General features: G+C 56.9%; 2 protein-coding genes across 2 annotated transcripts in view; both read right to left on the reverse strand.

The window, feature by feature from the left end:
• TBX2 (T-box transcription factor 2) overlaps positions 1 to 1,287 on the reverse strand; it is a 9,498-nt gene extending 8,211 nt beyond the window's left edge. Inside the window, exon 1 of the mRNA XM_007947876.2 lies at positions 1,163 to 1,287. Within this exon, the coding sequence (XP_007946067.2) occupies positions 1,163 to 1,287 (125 nt within the window). The remainder of the gene's footprint in view (positions 1 to 1,162) is intronic.
• Positions 1,288 to 8,739: 7,452 nt separating this feature from the next.
• BCAS3 (BCAS3 microtubule associated cell migration factor) overlaps positions 8,740 to 17,652 on the reverse strand; it is a 727,666-nt gene continuing 718,753 nt past the window's right edge. Inside the window, exon 25 of the mRNA XM_042781927.1 lies at positions 8,740 to 8,888. Within this exon, the coding sequence (XP_042637861.1) occupies positions 8,740 to 8,888 (149 nt within the window). The remainder of the gene's footprint in view (positions 8,889 to 17,652) is intronic.

Consider the following 17,652-nt stretch of genomic DNA (forward strand, 5'->3'; position numbering starts at 1 on the left):
GTCTGGCGCGCTGCGAGGGGCGCTGGGCTCTGGACGCGGGGGCGGTGGGGGCTCCGCGCGGGTCTGGGCTGGGCTGGCCCGCTCCGGCGCCGGGGACCACGCACGACTGGTTAGATCTTGTCGTGATCTCTGGAAAACTGTGACTATCTCACATGTCCTGCCCAGCTCGGATCCCCTGCGCTAACGAGCCAGGCCCCCCTTGATTGCTGATTTTACGCTTTTTGGACCAATTGTGGGTCTCCGGGGGCGGGGTTTTGACAGCTCGGGCCAAGCTCCGGCCCGGAGGGGGGGCCGGGGAGAAGGTGTCGGAAGCCTCAGCAGTAAGAAAACATGTCAACAGAATAAAATATTAACCAATGACTGGCCGACAGGCCCCGAGACCCCTCCCCCTGCCCCGGCCCCCACCCCACCGCCCGCGCCCGCGGCTGCCTGCGCTGGGACAGGAACTTGCGGCGCGCTGGCTCCACTCGCCGAAAGGGCCCGAGGTGGGGGGCGCCGGGGTCCCTGGGCCTTCGGGAAGGACCCCCAGCCGCACGCCTGCCCCAAGTACAAAGCATTGACACGGCCTCGAGAGGAGAGGGGGCGCCCTCCTTCTCCCGCGCCCCGGCGGCCCGGCCTCTCTGGCCCGCGTCCCAGCTTGGCCTCCGACCCGGCTCCCGGCCTCGGCGCCGCCTGGGGCCCCTGCGCTCGGGAGGAAGGCGGCAGGCGCTGGAAAGCGAGGCCTGTGAGCGGGCGAGTCGTTAAGCGCGGGCGGCCGAGGTCCCGGAGTGGAACCCAGGTGGCGGGAGCCGGTGAGTGGAACCTTAGCCAAGCCCTGCTGGGGCCGGCGTGGGCGCGAACGGGACGCGGCCTTGCTCTCGGGAAACTCGGGGACCCCCTAGCCCGTGCCTCCTCTCACAGGAAGACTGAGGAGTCTCGCGCAGTCAGTCCCTGGACTTAGCCGCTTGTCCGTCTGCGTTCCCGACTCAGCCCTGAGGCTCCCGAGGCCTGGAGAGCAGGTCTTCAAGGCTAGGAAGGTGGACGCACCTTCCCCTGGGCACAGGGCTGAGCGGCGCAGCCATAGTGTTTTCGACCCGCGACAGAACGAATTTTCGCCGCATCCGGTACCGGAGACGCAAGTCCCCCTCAACTTAAATACTGGCATCCGCTCTCTCCTCCCCACCGCTTTCCTAGAGTTTGTCTCCGGCCTCGGAAACGCTTGTCTTCCACGTTCAGCTGAATAACCCGTGTGTGTGGGGTCCGGGTGTCTGAGCGCACCTGTGGCTGAAAGCCTCCACTCTCCGCCATAAGTCTGCGTCCTCAGGCAGCCCCCGTATTTTTGCGTGTTCGCGTGTTAGTGTGTGTGTGTGTGTGTGTGCGCGCGCGCGCGCGCGTACGTGTGTGTGTGTGTGTGAGAGAGAGAGAGAGATTCGTGCCCAGTGCGGTGCCCTCCACGGAGTGCGCCTGGAGAGTGGAGCGGTCATACACCTGCCTCCAGTCAGGCACGGGTGCGGACACTAGACTGGTGTCAGTTTGTCGCGTTCCGAAAGACAAAACAGGCCATGCACTAGCTATGGTGACATGCCCGACCGCGCAACGAATACAAGTGCGGGTGAGCTCGGCCCGCGCAGGCCCTGTGCCTGCCTGGTGGGCGCACACTGCTGACATCGAGCAGTGACCCAGACAGCCGGCCCGGCCGCCGCGCACACCCGGTAGCAGCAGGGCACCTAGTCGTTGCGCGCTTGGATTTGTCAAGCAAAAGCGTGGATCGCCCCTAGCGGCGATGGTGCAGGAATGGCGATAACGGTTTGGCCTCTGCGACCTTTTTCCTACTTTTCCGAGCGGCCCTAGAACTCTTTGTAAGTCCCTTATACGGCGCACAAGTGGGCGCCACCCCCACAGAGTTTTCTTCACGACCTCGCTCTTGGCTGGGTCGTTCTTTAGTACCTTGTCTCGGTCCAGAACGAATGTTCGACTCCGCACTGCTCAGTCTACGCAGCCGGAGCGGGATCCGTTCCGGCTTTGCAAGGCAAAGCCTTGCAGCTTTACGTCAAGCGGCTGTGGCCCCACAGGGAGGACAGTATGTAGGCACGTTTGCTAAGTGGTAGAGGTGCCCAGATTTTAGCTAGGGCACTGCTCCACAGCGAGAATTTGGGCACGGCCTGGGAATCCATGGATGCGTTTGCAAAGTCGTGTGTATGTGTGCGTACATGTACTTCTAAGAATGTGTGTACGCCTAGTGTGTGTAGTTTGGGCATTCTCATTCGAAGGGTCCGTAGTTGGCCCAGGGGTCTGAGGCCCGGAGAGTTTGAAACATGCCGGCCTGGTTTATTTGTCCAAGAATCTCGGCTGTGATTCTTTTGGGACCGCGATTCCACTTAACCACGGCCGCCGAGTCACGTCCTACGGTGGCCACCAGCTCTTTTCAGGCGCCCTGCGCTGTTCTAGATGGCCCCTGCAGGACCCCACCTACTGCTCCGTCACCCCGCTACTACCCCGTGGTCCTGGGGCAGACGCTCCAGAGATTCTGAATGGACCCGCCAGCCAAACTCCAGCAAAGAACCTCTTTGGCTCTTCGAAAACCTGCGGTGGAGAGGCCAAGGCGACCCCGAGCGTTGCCTGAAGGCGCCCGGCTTCCCCTTAGCCCCTCCCCCGCCAGGCCTAGGCCCCCTCCCCCTTCCCTGGAACATGCGCCCCTGGGGGGCTCCTTGGGGGCTGAGAGTGCTTGTCTCTTTAAGAGGCCCCGGGGGGCGCCTCGCGGGCTGCCCGGGGCTGCCGGGGGAGGACATGGGCGGGGGCGGCTGGCGCCAGGAGGCCGAGGCTCCACAACAAAGCTCCGGCCCCTGTCACTTCGCATCGGCCGGGCCGGGCAGACGGGCGGGGGACGTGCGCTTAGCCGCCCCTCCCTCTCCGGGGTAGTCCTGGGCCGGGGCGTTCCGGGGGCGCGGGCCTCGGGGGCTCCGGCCCGCTGCGCGTGCTCAGTGCCCTCCGAGCTTCCCGCAACTACCGAGTCGGGCAGAGACTGTCTGGGCCCCGTGGGCTGCCGTCGGTGCCTTGGCCTTGTAACCTCCCGCGGGGCCAGGGGACACTGCTGAGATCCTTCTCGCGTTGAGCCTTGGGGATGCAGGGGTCCCTGCCCTTGTCAGGGTCTGTATGTGATTGGGCGTGGATGTGCATGCGTCCCCATGAAGTGAATGGCGGGAATGCTCGGGAGCGCGTGGCGGTGTAGTAGGGGGGACATGCAGCTGGGCATTGGGGCGCTGATTTGAGGCTGGTACCAAGCGTGCAGCGGTGTAGGAGTGTGGGCGTGTGTGCCCAGACCGAGTCCGGGAGAAGCGCGTGACCAACTGTACGGGTGCCACTGGGCGCGACCACTCCGCCTTGGCGCGTTGCGTGTGTGGGGGTGAAGACACCCCCGCGGGCAGACCGAGAGGTCGTCGGTCCGCAGCTTCTCTGGCCCGACCCGCGCCTCCCGGAGCCCTGGCGCCAGCCAGCCCCCGTTTAGCGGCCGAGCCGGGCTCCCCCGCTGTCACTGGTCTGGCCGGGGTGGGGGCCGCGGCCTCGGTGACCTCGGCCTGCAGCGGTCTCGTCTGCCCCGGCCATTTAGACAAATTGCGGCTGACAGGCGCGCAGCCTCTCTGGAGCCGCCGCCGCCGGTCGCCTCCCTCCCGCCCCAATTACCCCGCGTATGGCCGACCGCGCCAACTGGCTGCGAGAGGGACGAAGACCCTTTCTGGCGGCGCTGTGGCCCCGGTCTCGCACAGGTACAGGCGGCGGGATTACTTCCTCCAGGTGGGCCTGGAGAAGAAATGCCTCAGCGGCCATGGCCTGTGTGGCCCAGTCCCTAGAATTCCAGGCTGATGCCAAGCGAGGCCCAGCCGGACAGGCCCGGCCCTCGACCAGTGTCGTTCCGGACCTGAAACAAAGGTCACGCGGCCGAAAACCGAGGCCGCGTTTCAGCCGGACTTTGGGAGAATTCCCCATAGTTTGGGGGATCCTGTAACCTGGGGAATTCCATACTGTCTGTGGTTCTGGGCCCACTGTAGTGGTTGGGACCCAGGGGTCGGCGAGAGCGAGGTGCGGATCCGTGAACCTGCGTGTGCGTGTGCGCACGTGGACGGGCGAGAGATCGTGGGTGCGGATGCCCGGCACCGTAGAAGCGTGAACAGGACACGCGGCTGTGTGACACGAACGCGGGTTCAAAGTGCAGTAAGGACCCCAAGGACCAGCCCACCTGTGACAGAGGGGTGGGGCTGGCCTGCGCGCGCGCTCCCCAGGCTCTTGATTCGATTTCAGAAACGTTTTTGCAGGGAGTGGGGCCGGGGATTCCGGGAGCGGCTTCGGGGGCAACGCGCCACAACCCGTGCTCCCTTTCCGGGTCGGTGGAGGAGCGACCGGTCAGCTTCAGTGCTTCGGACCGCCTTTTGCCTCTCTGACCTGCAACTTTCCCTTTGTATCCTTTAGCTTTTGAGCTTCTCCCGGCTGGGGGTTCCCCCTTCCCCCAATTTACAGATTTCAGACGCTGAAGCCAGAGATGCGATAATCTACCCAAAGCCACATGACTGCTGGTGGCAGAGTTGGGGGGGGGGCATCCCGAAAAGAGAGTAAGCCTCGAATCTCTTCTTCTTCTTGTTGTTATGTGCCGTGGAGTCAGCCCCGACTCATAGCGACCCCTCCTTGGGTTTCCGAGGCAGTTTATCACTACGGAAGTAGGATTGCCCAACCTTCCTTCCGAGGAGTGGCCAAACTTCCTTCCGAGGAATCTCTTCTTAAAAGGTGGAATTATTACTGTGGTCAAGCTACCTGCCTCTACTCTTTCAACCCGCCGTCACTGAAACTTCTGTTCTACAGCACCCTGCCCTTTCAGGCTTTGAATACAGAACAGTCAAGATGCCTCCAGGCTCCTCCCCCCCTTCCTCTCTGTTTCCAGTTCTAGGTCTGCAGGAGTGGGCTACGGTCCCAGTTGTTGTTATTATGTGCCCTCAAGTCAGACCGACTCATAGCGACCCCTCCTTGGGTTTCCGAGGCAGTATCACACGGAAGTAGATTGCCCAACCTTCCTTAGGAGGAGTGGCTGGTGGGTTTGAACCACCAGCCTCCTGGTTAGCAGTCAAGTGCTTTAGCCACTATGCTACCAGAGCTCAGTTACATAGACCAAAAAACCAAACTCACTGCCCTCCAGTCCACTTGGCTCACAGCGACCCCTCCTTGGGTTTCTGAGGCACTATTCCTATGGAAGTAGATTGCCCAATCTTCCAGGGAAAACGCACTGCCATCAAGTTGATTTCAACTCACAGTGGCCCTTTAGGACAGAGTAGAAGTGCCCCATAGGGTTTCCAAGGCTATAAATCTTACAGAAGCAGACTGCCTCATCTTTCTGCTGCAGAGCAGCTGGTGGGTTCGAACCACTGACCTTTTGGTTAGCAGTCCAGTGCTTTAAGCACAGCACCACCAGAACTCCTTGCAGTAGTGGGGAGCAGCTTCAAAGTAAGGGGCCAGAGATGGAGGCTTGAAGCAGGACACAAAAGGCAGGTCAGGTTTTAGTCCCTTCTAAGAGAACTGGAGGAAGGTTGGGCAATCCTACTTCTGTAGTGATACTGCCTCGGAAACCCAAGGAGGGGTCGCTATGAATCAAGGCCGACTTGACGGCACAGGCACATAACAACAACAACAAGAGAACTGGCTGGGACAGGGAGACAGCAAGGTGTAGATGGGGTCGGTAGATTAGCTGTGTGACTTGGTAACCTTGGGCAAGGCCTTGCCCTTCTCTGGGGCTCAGGCTTACCATCTGCAAAATGATGAGCACCTAACAATGCTCTTAGGTGCCTGCTAGTTTAGAGATTGTCTGGTCTGTGAAAATCAGTGCTTCAAATTGGTTCATTCCCATTTGACCTCCTTCTGAGAATTTGCATGTCTACCCCCAGATGCACTGAATCAAAATCCACATTTTCACAAGATCCCTATCTGAGGAGCTAGAACAATCACCTGAGATCTTGTGAAAATGTGGATTCTGATTCAGTATATTTGGGGTGGACATTCAAATTCTCAGCAGGGGGTTGTACCAGAATGAATTGGTTTGAAGCCCTGGTGAAAACCAGCCAATCAGGACAGAGAAACCCTCTCCATTAACAGGCTGGCACCTGCCTGGTCTGGCTCTGCTGGCTTCCAGAGGAGCCATTGACAGAGTGCTGATGTGCCTCAATGTGCCTTGGGACCGCTGGGCCTTTCCTTAAGTCAATCCCAGATAGTGAGTGCCTCCCTTCCTTGAGTTGCCACCCAGGTCCCATCCGCCTCCCCATAGACCATGAAGATATTTTCCCTCCAGGAAATTGAGAGGAAGTCCATAGCAATTTGCCCATTCAGCAGATAGTCCTGAGAATCAGCAAGGTCACAAGGGTCCTTAAGGTCACCTGGTAGGACCACAATTAGATCCATGTTTTGATGGCCTCCTAGGTGATGCCATCATGGAAGTCACTGGAGCTGCTGGAGGTGACGTGGCAATTGTCCTGGAGGTTATCTGTAGAGGACAGAAGCTGGCTGCTCCAGGGTAGGTGAGCAGTAAGGTCCCTCACCCTGTGGCCCAGCTCTCACTTCCAGCTGATTACAGGCAGGGTCCATAACCTCCCCAATTAGCCAGGGGCCAGACCCAAGGCCTCTCTGATAACCCCAGCTCTAGTGGCAGCCGCCATGGGGCCAGCTTATCTGGCCTCTCTTATCCTCCCCCTTCCCCCACACACTCAGAGTTGCCCTAGCTGTGAGCAGATGAATAACCAGATTGTCCTGCAAGCTCAGCCGGCAAGTCCAGCCCTACACCCACCACTTTCCCTGACTGGGGGAGGCCACAGCTGTTTTGCCCCCTGGAAGGAGAGGGATGGGCTAGGCAGGACTCCTAACTAAGCTTCCAGCCGGTTCCCTGTGTAGCTGGAGAGAGCTCCTGACAGCAAGGCCTTCGTCCCATCCATGTGCCCTAGGGTGGATTCAGAGGGGCTCACTTTCCCTAGAGGTCTGGACCCATCCCCAGGGAGCCAGACCATGGGCAGAATGCACAGGCAGCCTGGTGGCACCCTCCCTTGTCCCCTTTTGACTGCAACACTTCTCTGGCTGGGGTGTGTGTGTGGACACTCTGCCAGTCATGCTAAGTCTCCAGTTCAGCTGAACTGAGGAAAAGCTGCAGCTCCTCCAGCTGACCCAACTGTGCCCAGGCCTCTTTAGGCTCCCATCATGCCTCACTCTGGCGTGTGATTTCTCACCCTGCAGGTTCCCAGGCAGGAGGGACTTGGGCCACTCTGTGCCTGGCCGCATATCCTAGTGTGACCGAAGCCACTCTTCTCTCTACATGCCAAACTGATCCGGTGAAGGAAATGGAAGACTTTTTTCCTCAGGTGCCAGGATGGGATGGGTGTTTCCGAAGGGGGCAGGAGCCATGGCTGGACTGTTGGATAGGAAGACTCAATTGTCTGTGAACCCAACTTTTGGCTGTTACATTAAACTTCACCTGAAACCAGACTGGGCTCAGTGGGTTTCCTTCCATCTTCCAGGGACTCCCTGGAGCCTCTGGGAAAGATGGGCCAGAGAAGGCAGGGAGGCCTTCCTGCTCAATACAACTTTTTATTCTCCCTGCTTGTGTCTCCTTACTGCTTTAGGTCCAGAACTGGGAGGGAGGGAGGGAACAAAAACAGGAAGTTGTCACCCCAAGTTTCAAGAGAGACCCACCTTTACCCGATTCCTTTCCCATCTTCTGGGTTTGAAGAGAGAGGTGGCTCAAAGCCAGAGGCTTTGGAGAGTTCTCCTTCCCAATTGACCACCATGTCTAGGGAGGGTCTAAATCTTTGGTGGCCCGGAACTTAGTGGTTCTGGTGATGGGCATGAAGTTGGTGAAAGGACTTAAGTCAGGCCCACTCAAACTGCAGATCAAAACTTGTCCTTCCCGTACCTGCCCCTCACTGCCATCCCACTCCCTGCCTTTGCACAAGTGGTGGTGGGGGTGTTGGGATCCAGGGTACATAATCAGGCCCATATGACTCTGCTCAACCTTTGGGGAGGACCCTAACTCCAACAATTCAGGGATGGACACCAATCGCAGCATGATTTATTGGACAAGACGTGCACTTTTTGACAGCCTCAGTAACCACAGTTTCCTTCACTGAAGAGTACAGGACCAGGGTAAAAGGGCTTAAAGATAAGAAAGACAAAATCTTCTCATGAACTGAAAGGGAAAGGAAGGAGGAAGAGGAGGCTTCTCCTTCCTTCCTCCTTCCCTAATACTCTGGGCCTCAGTTCACCCCACGATGGGAGGATGGCTGACCAAGGAAAGCTGGGGAAGTGTGTGTCACAGCCAGAAGTGGGCGGGGCTGAGGCTCTTCTGCTCAGGGTCAAAATGCCTGGCTGGGCCATCTACCCTCTCCCCACACAGGCCCCCAAATCTGGGCACTGTCCCAGGCCCCCTGTGGGTATGGTTAGAAAATGCAAAAATCGGATCCAACGCGGGATGTCATGTGCAAATGGAAGAGAGGGACCCAAATTCTGCAGACTCTCTCGTGGCCAAAGCCCTGCCGACAGGTGCAGCAGAGGTCAAAGGGCACTGAGGTGCTTCGGAGAAGGGTCTCTTCTTGATCCAGGTAGGGTGGATGGCCGTTGTAAGCTTGGGGAAGGTGGTTGATGAAAGAGGAGTAGAGACTGAACGGCAGGACCAGAGGGGGGCTTCTCCTCCTCCCCTCAGCAGGTGAGCGGGCCGGCCAGTGAGAAGCAGGTTGCTGGTACCTACGGGAAGCTGGTAGGGAAGAGGCTGAGGGGCTGGCTCTCATTGGTGGGGAGCGGAGATCGGTAGCCATCAAAGTTTCTTGGGATGCTGCCACTGGTGGAACCTGAGCTGTTACTCAGAGTCTCGATGCTTCCCTCTCGCTGTAGTTCTGCAAGACAGGAGAGGGCCGGGTGTGGTCAGAGAGGGCTCTGGAGGGTGGGAGCACACCCTGGGCCAGGCTGCTTGCCTTCAGGCACCAATCTGGATCCACTTACATCCTTCCGCAGGGGGGATCCCCACCTGCTCCCCACATGGGCCAGGCGGCAGTATCACAGGGCAGCTCAGCCTAGGGTGGGAGGAGCTCCCTTGGCTGGCAGGCCCGTTTTTTAGACCAGTCTTCCATCACTGTGGGGAAGCCCTCTAGGCCACATATATGGCTGCCCAGCTGATCCGTCTGGGCAACACAGAGCACGTGCCCCCACCTGCACATATGCTCAGCCAGAATGCTCCCCTGGCTCCATGGTGTCTCCTGTTCTGGATCTACAGGTCAGACAGGCAGACAGAAGCCAGTGCAAGGGAAAGACTATCGCCTCCCTGCCTGACCTGCCCTTACCTCTCCTCCCGTGTCCACCTACTCCATTCAGAGCCACCACCCTTGGCTAACTACTCACTCGCTCACTCCTTATTACACCCACACTCCACCTGCTGACAAGGCCTCACCTCATCTTTGGCACCTCCTGGGAGCTGTCCTGCTTGCCTGCAGAAAGGCAGGCCTGGTTTGAAGGAGGCCTACTCCAATGGAGAGAGAATCCGTGACTGCCTAGAGTATCTCCCTTTTCCTCCTCCTCTTAACCCCCAGGATGCCTGGAGGCCCCTGGGAATGTACATGCCCAGAATGGATCTAAACAAGCAGGCAGAGAGGCTCCCACCTCCTCCTCCCCAACCTCCAACCTCCATGGCCTCTACACATCCATGTGGCCATCCTGAACACAGCAACTTGCTCCATCTCAGTTACCTGTGGGCACCTGAACTGCCCCACCACATTTTCACTCAAGATGGTTACGGTGGTAGGTGAATTAGCGATTTCTGTTCTTGCTGGATGCAGGAAAGAGGAATTACTTCTTAGCTCTTTGCAGGTTGCCAGTTTATTTACATTCCTTTGCAATCCCTCCTACTGGCCTCTGAGATGTAGGCACACCTATCCCTGGGCAGTCTCTGGGAGTCGGCCACAAGCCAAGATGTGATGACCCGCAGTCTATTTTTCTCCAAGGTATGCTTGCCTATGACTGAGGATGTCTTGCCTTGTCCACCTCAGGGCTGCAGCACCTCAAAGCAATCATTTGAGGCCAAGGTGTGCTCAAATGTTAAACTTATGTGGCTTGGCTTGAAGCCTTCTCTCCCATCTACACTGGCTCCCAGACCCCTGCCACCATATACATGCAGCACAGCTGGCTATGGTTAAGGAATGGGACACAGCCTCAGCTGCCAGCCAGGAACTAACCACTGGGCCCCATTCTCTGCAGGCCACCCCAAAACACTGAGGCTGCCCTGTAGTAGCAGCCACAGCATAATTATGGTTGGGGCAAGGGGGGAGGGATTCTGTGCTGTGCTCCCTCAGAGCCTCAGGAAGGCCTCTGAACCCAGGTCTGAGGTCCCTCGGGCTGTACCAGCCGTGCCAGGGGGTCTGGTGTGTGGGACAAGAGACTCTTTCAGCAGACTGGGGGCAGTGGGGAAGAGGAAGGCTGAGGACCTGGCTATGGTCTCTGATATCCAAGAGATGCTGCCCCTATGGGCCCCAGCCCTGGGATAAGTCAAGAATTTTCTGGATACGGATAGAAAACAAGGCAGGTTGCTTCTGGGTATGATCTCTTATTCCTTGCTCATTCTTCAGTCTCACCCTAATTTGGGGACACAGGCCACTGCACCAAGAAAGGATGGAAAAGCAAAGAGTAGACCCTGAGAATTCTATATGGAAGTTTCAGACTCCAAGAAAGCCCTTTCCACACCCTCCCCCTGCCCCAAGCAAGCCCAGTTTGTGGGAGAGCTCCAAGGCCCTAGTCTGGTTTCAGAGGCCCTTGCTCTCGTACAGGGCTGTCCTGGCACTAGGGGGCGCTGACAACAGGTCCAGGAGGGCAGGAGAGGCAAGCACTGCAGTAGCAAGAAAGGCAGGGGCTTCCTTAGGTCCTGGACATCAGGCCCAAGGGAAAAAGCCCCAGATGAAGGAGCAGGAGAGGCCATCAGTATGGGGAAGGGTAACCCTCTTCCAGAGCTGAGGAATAGGCCCAATGGTCTTGACGCAAAATGCCAATGTGGTCACGTTGCCAAGGACATCAAGGAAACCAGAGCCCAGACCAAGCACTGCACCTGGAGTGTAGCACTCCACCGCACAAGTCTGGGCACACACACCCATCCCATCATGTCACACTACAGGGACTGTCACAAAACGGGTTACAAGATGAATTTGTTGCAATTCAGGGCCAGGTGGAGCTTAAGCTGCTTTACCTATGGTTTTTCTTCACCACCTGCTGTTGTCAGGTGCCGCTGAGTTGACTTTGACTCACAGGGACCCCATGTGATTGAGCAGACTTGCCCCAGAGGGTTTTCTAGGCCATCATCTCAATGGAACCAGCTCACTAGGGCTTTCTCCCATGAAGCTGCTGTGTGGCTTTGAACTGCCAACCTTTTAGTTAGAAGCCAAGCACCTAACTTGCACTGCCAAGCTCCTCTTCCCTGGGTAGGCCTGGGGTGAGATGGAAGTGGGCACCCCACTACCCAGTGGTGAACAAGGCTCTGCTGTCTCCTGCGCATCTCTGTAACCTTGTATTTCCTCTCCATGGTCAGGTCTATACTTTCCACCTGGCTAATTTCAATAGCTCCCTACTGAGGATAGCAGGTCTGTGTTTTGAGGTCTCTGACCTCCAGACACCCCTCTCTAACCCATCCTCCAAGCCACAGCCAACATAATCTGTCTTCAACACAAACCTCATGCTGCCTTCCCTCTTCTTAAAAGCCTCTGATGACCCCTAGCAGCCTTCAGGGTAAGGTGTCGCCTCCTCAGCACTATAAAAAGGCCTTCTATGATCCATCCCCCAGGCCCCACCTCTCCAGGGTTACATGTTACTCTATCTAAGGAATCAAAGCAATGAATGCATGTGCAGTGTTCGGATCTCTCTAGGCTGCTTCAGGCCACTGACAAGCCCACCACAGGCTCTCCCTGCCCTCAAAGCACCTATTCATCTTCCCAAGCTTAGCCCACATGTCCAACTCCTGTTCCCTTGGCAGAGTGGGTGGGCCACGCCCCGCTTTGACCCTCTGTGTCCCCACTGACTCCTACCCCAGGCCCTCTGATGCTTTATGCACCATTTGCTCACACGTGTCTCCCATGTAGACGCACAGCCCCTTGGGGACAGGGTCTGTGCCATATTCATCTCTGTATCTCTAGTGCCAACCACAGGACCTGGAAAATAATGCTCAAAAGAGCTTTCTGGTATGAATGAATAGAAAGAGGTGGTAAGGGGAGGTGGGGCTTATTCTTCAGCACGGACCAATAGCAAGAACCAGGGCCTGCCGATCCTAGGTAGTCTCCTGGGTAGTTTCTAACATGCTGTTTGTCCAACCCCTTTTCTCCTCTTCCTGCTGAAGACAGGAAAGTGAGTGTGTGTGGAAAGCGGAGGTGGATCAGGGGGTATACACAGTCTCCCCTCTTTGTCACCCCGGCCGCCCAGCCCTAGTAGCAAGCGGCAAATGGAAACGTGTGGCCTTACCTTCCTCCATCCCGAACGCATGCTTTGTTACTGTTGGGTTGCTCACGGACGCTGGGCTGTTGGCATTGTTTTTTTTTTCCTTTTTTTTTCCCTTTTGAAAAGAAAAGCATTGAGGAATCTTTTTGGAAAAGATATGGACAACGGTCGAGAGGTACACTGATCTCTGCAAGCAGGTGGAGAGGGAGTGAGGAGGCGTGGGGCAGTCACACCGGGAGGAGGAGAAGCTTGCAGCACAAAGTCTGCAATCAAGGAAGGAGGACAGTGACATGCATGTGGAGAGGGTTGGGGACCAACCTATCTTGGGGCCCCAGAGGTGGAACTGTGTAATGGAGCCAAGATCTCCTTCAGCATGGGGGTGCGGGAGGAGGACGAGTCACACACTGAGCATGAGGAACGGCTTTGGGAAGGGGAGAGAGGAAGGCCTGGGCCCATGCAGTGCCAGATGGGGCCCATGCAGGCTGGTTGCCAGGACAGGGAGCAGAGGGAAACAGGCTGCACAGTTCTCAAGGACACCTCTGGGTCTTTGGACTCATTGGCTCATGACTGGTGGCCCAGGTCCAGGTTGCTGCCCTTCTGCCCCACTCCCAAGACCCTCAGCTCTGCAGCTGAGGTAGACTTGTGGGGACTATCCACCAGAAACCTGCCAGGCCCATGGAAGAGAGACAGTGCTCTGTGGCCTTCCCCATTAGCAGATGGATCCTGGTCCATGGGGAAGTGTTAACTAAAAGAGATGGTGCTTCAGGTCTCAAAGGTGGGTAGGGGAAGCAGGAGGAGTAGCTCCCAGGTAAGCGGTTGGACTCAGAATCTGATAATCTTATCCAGACCTCATGTTTTTCAGGGACTTTGCACCCCTGGAAGGTAGAGGCTAGTCTGCCCATCTTGCAGACAGCAAAAGCCAGGAAGTGTAAGAGGCCATTAGCTTTGGGTTGTGCAGTCCATCCCAGAGAACTGGTGTTGGTGCAGCCACAGGACTGAGGTGCTGACAATTTCAGCATCATTAAGATTGGCCCCCAGCTGCCTGCCCATCACTGGCTGTGTTCCTCCGTACCCTATTAGCCTGATTGGAAAATAGACCTGCTACGCACAGCTGCCCCTCTATGGGCACCGCTCATATGGCCAGGCCATGTAGGGATGGGACGATGGAATGAGCAGCAACTAAAAGGGAGGAGCCTCAGCTCTCATGAAATAAGTGAGGGAAAAGGAAAGCTTGATCATCATGTTGGCCCATTCATACAGAACCTGCCCAAATTCAAAAGTGTCAGAGAGGGCAGAGAGAGAGGGTGGTAATTCTGTTGGACGGAAATAATCCTGGTTACTGGGAAGCAGTCCCAAGGGAGATCCAGGGAGGCAGTCTATCCTCAATGTATGTGGGGAGGCAGGAGCCTGGCTGCCCATAAACCTCATTCTACTCCAGGGCTGGGCATGCAGGAGAGAAGGAGCCCTTCTGCAGCCACTATCTCCACCCAACCCCTGCCCCCATCCCACAGAGGGACAGCACAACCCATCTGCAAAGGCTGGAGACTGACCCCTGGGAGCTCCAGAGGTGATGAGGTAGGGCCCTGACTGGGGCAGAGGGGCAGAGGCAGAGCTGGGGGCAGCAGGAAGACATGGTGCCTCTTCTTGGCACTAAAGACATATTTTGGGGGCAGGGCATGCGGAAGCCTTGCTCCTGCCTCTCTCAATGCAGCCTTTCCTTCTGGGATGCTGGTCCCCAAGGCTGCTTCACCTTCAAGGTTCCCCCTGGGACCTGGCAAGACAGGGGCTTCTCTGCGGAGGTGGCAATGACCTCCGGATCCAGGAAGGCTTCTCCTCTGTCTCCCAGCTGCCAGAGTGAGTTATCCGGCTGCAGCCTGTCAGAGTCTCAGCCCAAGTGCTGGGCACAGGCTGGAGAGAATAGACGAAGGCCTCCTCTCACTCACCAGTCACCTTACTAAATGCCATGGTCTGTTCTCTGGGGAGGAGGTGAAACACTGAGGACACAGTACCTAAGGGAGACCTGGGGAAAGCTGACGAAGGCCAAGGGGAGCCCTGCCCCCCAGAGGATCAGATGTGGAGTCCTACTTTGGGGTTGGTGCTCCCCAGGGCTCTTCCAGGCTGCATGGCAGTGGGCATCACTTGGCCACTCAGAGACCCTGAGGGAAGCCCCCAAATCTCAGAGACCTCAGAGAGAAGCCTGCTTCTGGGACCTCCAAGGGTTAAGTGCAGTGCAGTGGTTGTGTGCATGTGTGCATGTGTGCTGGGGAGGGAGTCTGGGACCCGACTCAGCCTCTGGGCAGCCCTGGCCCTTCCCCCACCACAAAAGGAGCAGCATCTACTGTCTGGCCCCTCTGGTTTCCTTGGAGGCTCCAGCCAGCCCTGTTACGTCCATTTAGAGCCTCATGATGCTGCTCATTAAAGGGATTAGCAGAGCATTTTTATTGGGCTCTGGCAGCAACCACACACCCCAGTCTCAAGCTAACCACCCAGGCTGCCCGGTGGGAGTAGGATTGTACCTCAGGGTTGAGGTCTTACCCGGCACCCACAGCCCCACCACTTCCGGCAGTGAAAAGGGACAATGTTTCCTCCATCTGGCCTATCCTGCTGCCTCAGAGGGCTTGAAGGAGGAGGGCTTCCTGTCTGCCCAGGTCGGTAGAGGCAGTTTAGGGAAGTGGTTCAGAATATAGGCTAGGCTCTGGCCACCTGTGAGAATTTTGATAAGTTACTCAACATTTCTGTGCCTCAGTTTCTTTAATGTGTGGGTGATGTCTACTTCATCGTGTGATTAAATAATGTATGTAGAGTGCATCACAAAGTGTTTCAAGCTTCCACTCAGCAAATGTGTGCTGCTATTATTGTTACAACCATTTTAGTCATTGTGATTCTCCATAAGACTCCCGGGTCCCTTCCATCTTCTCTCCCCAGTAGGTGTCTCTGCCACCCAGGCCCCCACTAGCTTGGCCTCCATTGCTGTTTGGGAAGAATTCTTTCTTTTTAATCAAGAAATGGCCCAGGGAGGAAGATGGCAGATACATGTTTACAGCTTTTCATTCCCCACCGCTGTTTGCAAATACTTCTTCCAAGCTGGAAAATAAATTTCCAACCCTGCTGACATGCATCGATTTTTCCTCCTGCATCCACCTCCCAGTTCTCCCACTTTAGCAGCCACTGTGGTTAAGCCCCCTGCCTGGGTCGGGCTCACCAGCACCCCAGGGGAGTGGCTGGACACACAGCAGCCTGCCACGCTGCCCAGTGCCTGCTCAGTTGGAAGCAGCTCAGTCCCCTTCTGTGAGGGCTTCTATGTGGGGAATGAGGAAAGGTGGGGGATAGCCCCGGGACACCTGGATTTCCAGCACCTTCCCTGACGTGATGTATCAGGAGGGAACCAGGGAACCACAGGAAGGCTACATATTCACCAGAGTGGCCCAAATGGGGTCTGTCCCAAACTGTCAGTTTCGTCAGCAAGGGGCCTGCAAACAGGGCCTAGAACCAGCTATGGAAACTGGAGCGTGGAAAGGGGCCAAGCAGGGTTGGCAGCTTCCTGGTACTGGGACCAAGAGAGATGGCCCAGATGTCATCTAGGAGGTGGACACTGTAGACATGGCTAGGGGCTGCTTGTCTTACACCCATCTTGGGCCTGGCAGGCAGGATGTCTGTTTAGTGAGACAGAGACCAGTGTGCTGAGTTTGCCTCTGGAAACCCTGACAACCCTTCAAAGACCACACTCTGGTCTGGAAGCAGCCTCAGCCCCAGGGCACTTTTTAGGAGGTTAAAAGTGCAGCAGTTAGAGGAGGCAGTCCACAGGGAGGCCTTGCTTTGCTCCACACCCACACGCCCACCTTTGCCGGCTGCCAGGCTCCCCTGCCTCCCCCTTCCCTTTCCTCTCTAAGCCTCAGCCTGAAGTGTTTGCGTCCTCTCACTGTCGGCCCCGCCCTCAGGCACCAGGGCTGGCAAAGCCGCCTTGGCCAATAGATCAGGGATTCTCTTTGTCCACCTGCAGTGAGGGAGTACAGGTCTGGGGCTGTGGGGAGCCACCTTATTCTCCAGCAGGGGCTGTGTTCGCTTCCCAGGCATGCTTGAGGAACGGAAGAGGGCAGCTGAGGGGACAAAGATGAAAAGGCTTCTCCTTGTTCCGATAAACTGGGATCCTGGATTGCGCTGCGGGAACCCGGGGGTAGATGAGAAACGGGGCTAACTGCCTCCATGCTCTCCGGGACTTAATGCTTCTGCCTTAGCACAGACCCCTGGCAGAGTGATGCCACTTCTGGTGACCTCAGCCCAAACACAGGCTGGTGCTCCCAAGGAGAGGTCTTGGCCAGTCTCTTTCAACCCACAGGGCTCCCACGAATGTGCTTTCTTCCTCATCCAGCTCTTGTTCTTGTCCCTGGTGGGTTCTGAGACCTGGAACAGTGCCAACTGAGGACAGTCTCACTGCTCCAACTGTGGAGGGTGACTCTCTGGTGCCCTCAGCCCAGGACACCTGGAACTGCTTCCCGTGGCCACTGGGGCACAGGGGTCTAAAGCCTCAGCAAGAGGTGGGGGAAGAGCTGAGGCTTAGGGGAGACTACAGACCCTCCTGGGAGTCCACTGGCCTCTAGAAGGTGAAAGCTGTAGCCAACACCTAGAGAAAGGGATGAGATGAGACAGGCAAGCAGACGGCCCTCTCTGTGCCTTAGTCTTTACCCAGGAAAACCTGAGAGAACATCACATCACCTTTCCTCCCATCTCCCCTTCCCTGCAGTAGCCCCAGGGAATGTCCCCAGGCCTCAGCACTCTGTTCACGATGGCAGGCCCCAATGGCATTAATACCAAGACATAGAGCTAGAGGTTGGCTAGATCCACACATCTCTGGTAGGCCCATAAGGGAAGGTGATGATAGGAAATGTGAACGTTGGAATGTTGGGGAAGGGAGAATAGAAGTAGGAGAGACAGAAGGAGGGAGACCTGAGGAATGAAGGATGGACCAAACGGGTAGAAGAAAAGATGAGAGGGACTTAGGAGAGAAAGTTGCCAGGCCCTGAGGGCTTCTGTCAAAGTCCTGCCCCATGTTCATCAGTGCTACTATCGCTTTAGTGCACCCACACACAGCTGGAACCGTGGTGTGTGTATGTGTGTGTGTGGGGGTTGCGGGGCCGTGGTGGGGCATTTGATTTCCCTGCAGAAAAACTTACAGCCCAGCCCCAGATTTTTCTT

This window comes from Orycteropus afer, unplaced genomic scaffold (genome assembly GCF_000298275.1).
Source record: "Orycteropus afer afer isolate SDZICR_OR568_19922 unplaced genomic scaffold, OryAfe1.0 scaffold00196, whole genome shotgun sequence".
Taxonomy (NCBI): domain Eukaryota; kingdom Metazoa; phylum Chordata; class Mammalia; order Tubulidentata; family Orycteropodidae; genus Orycteropus; species Orycteropus afer.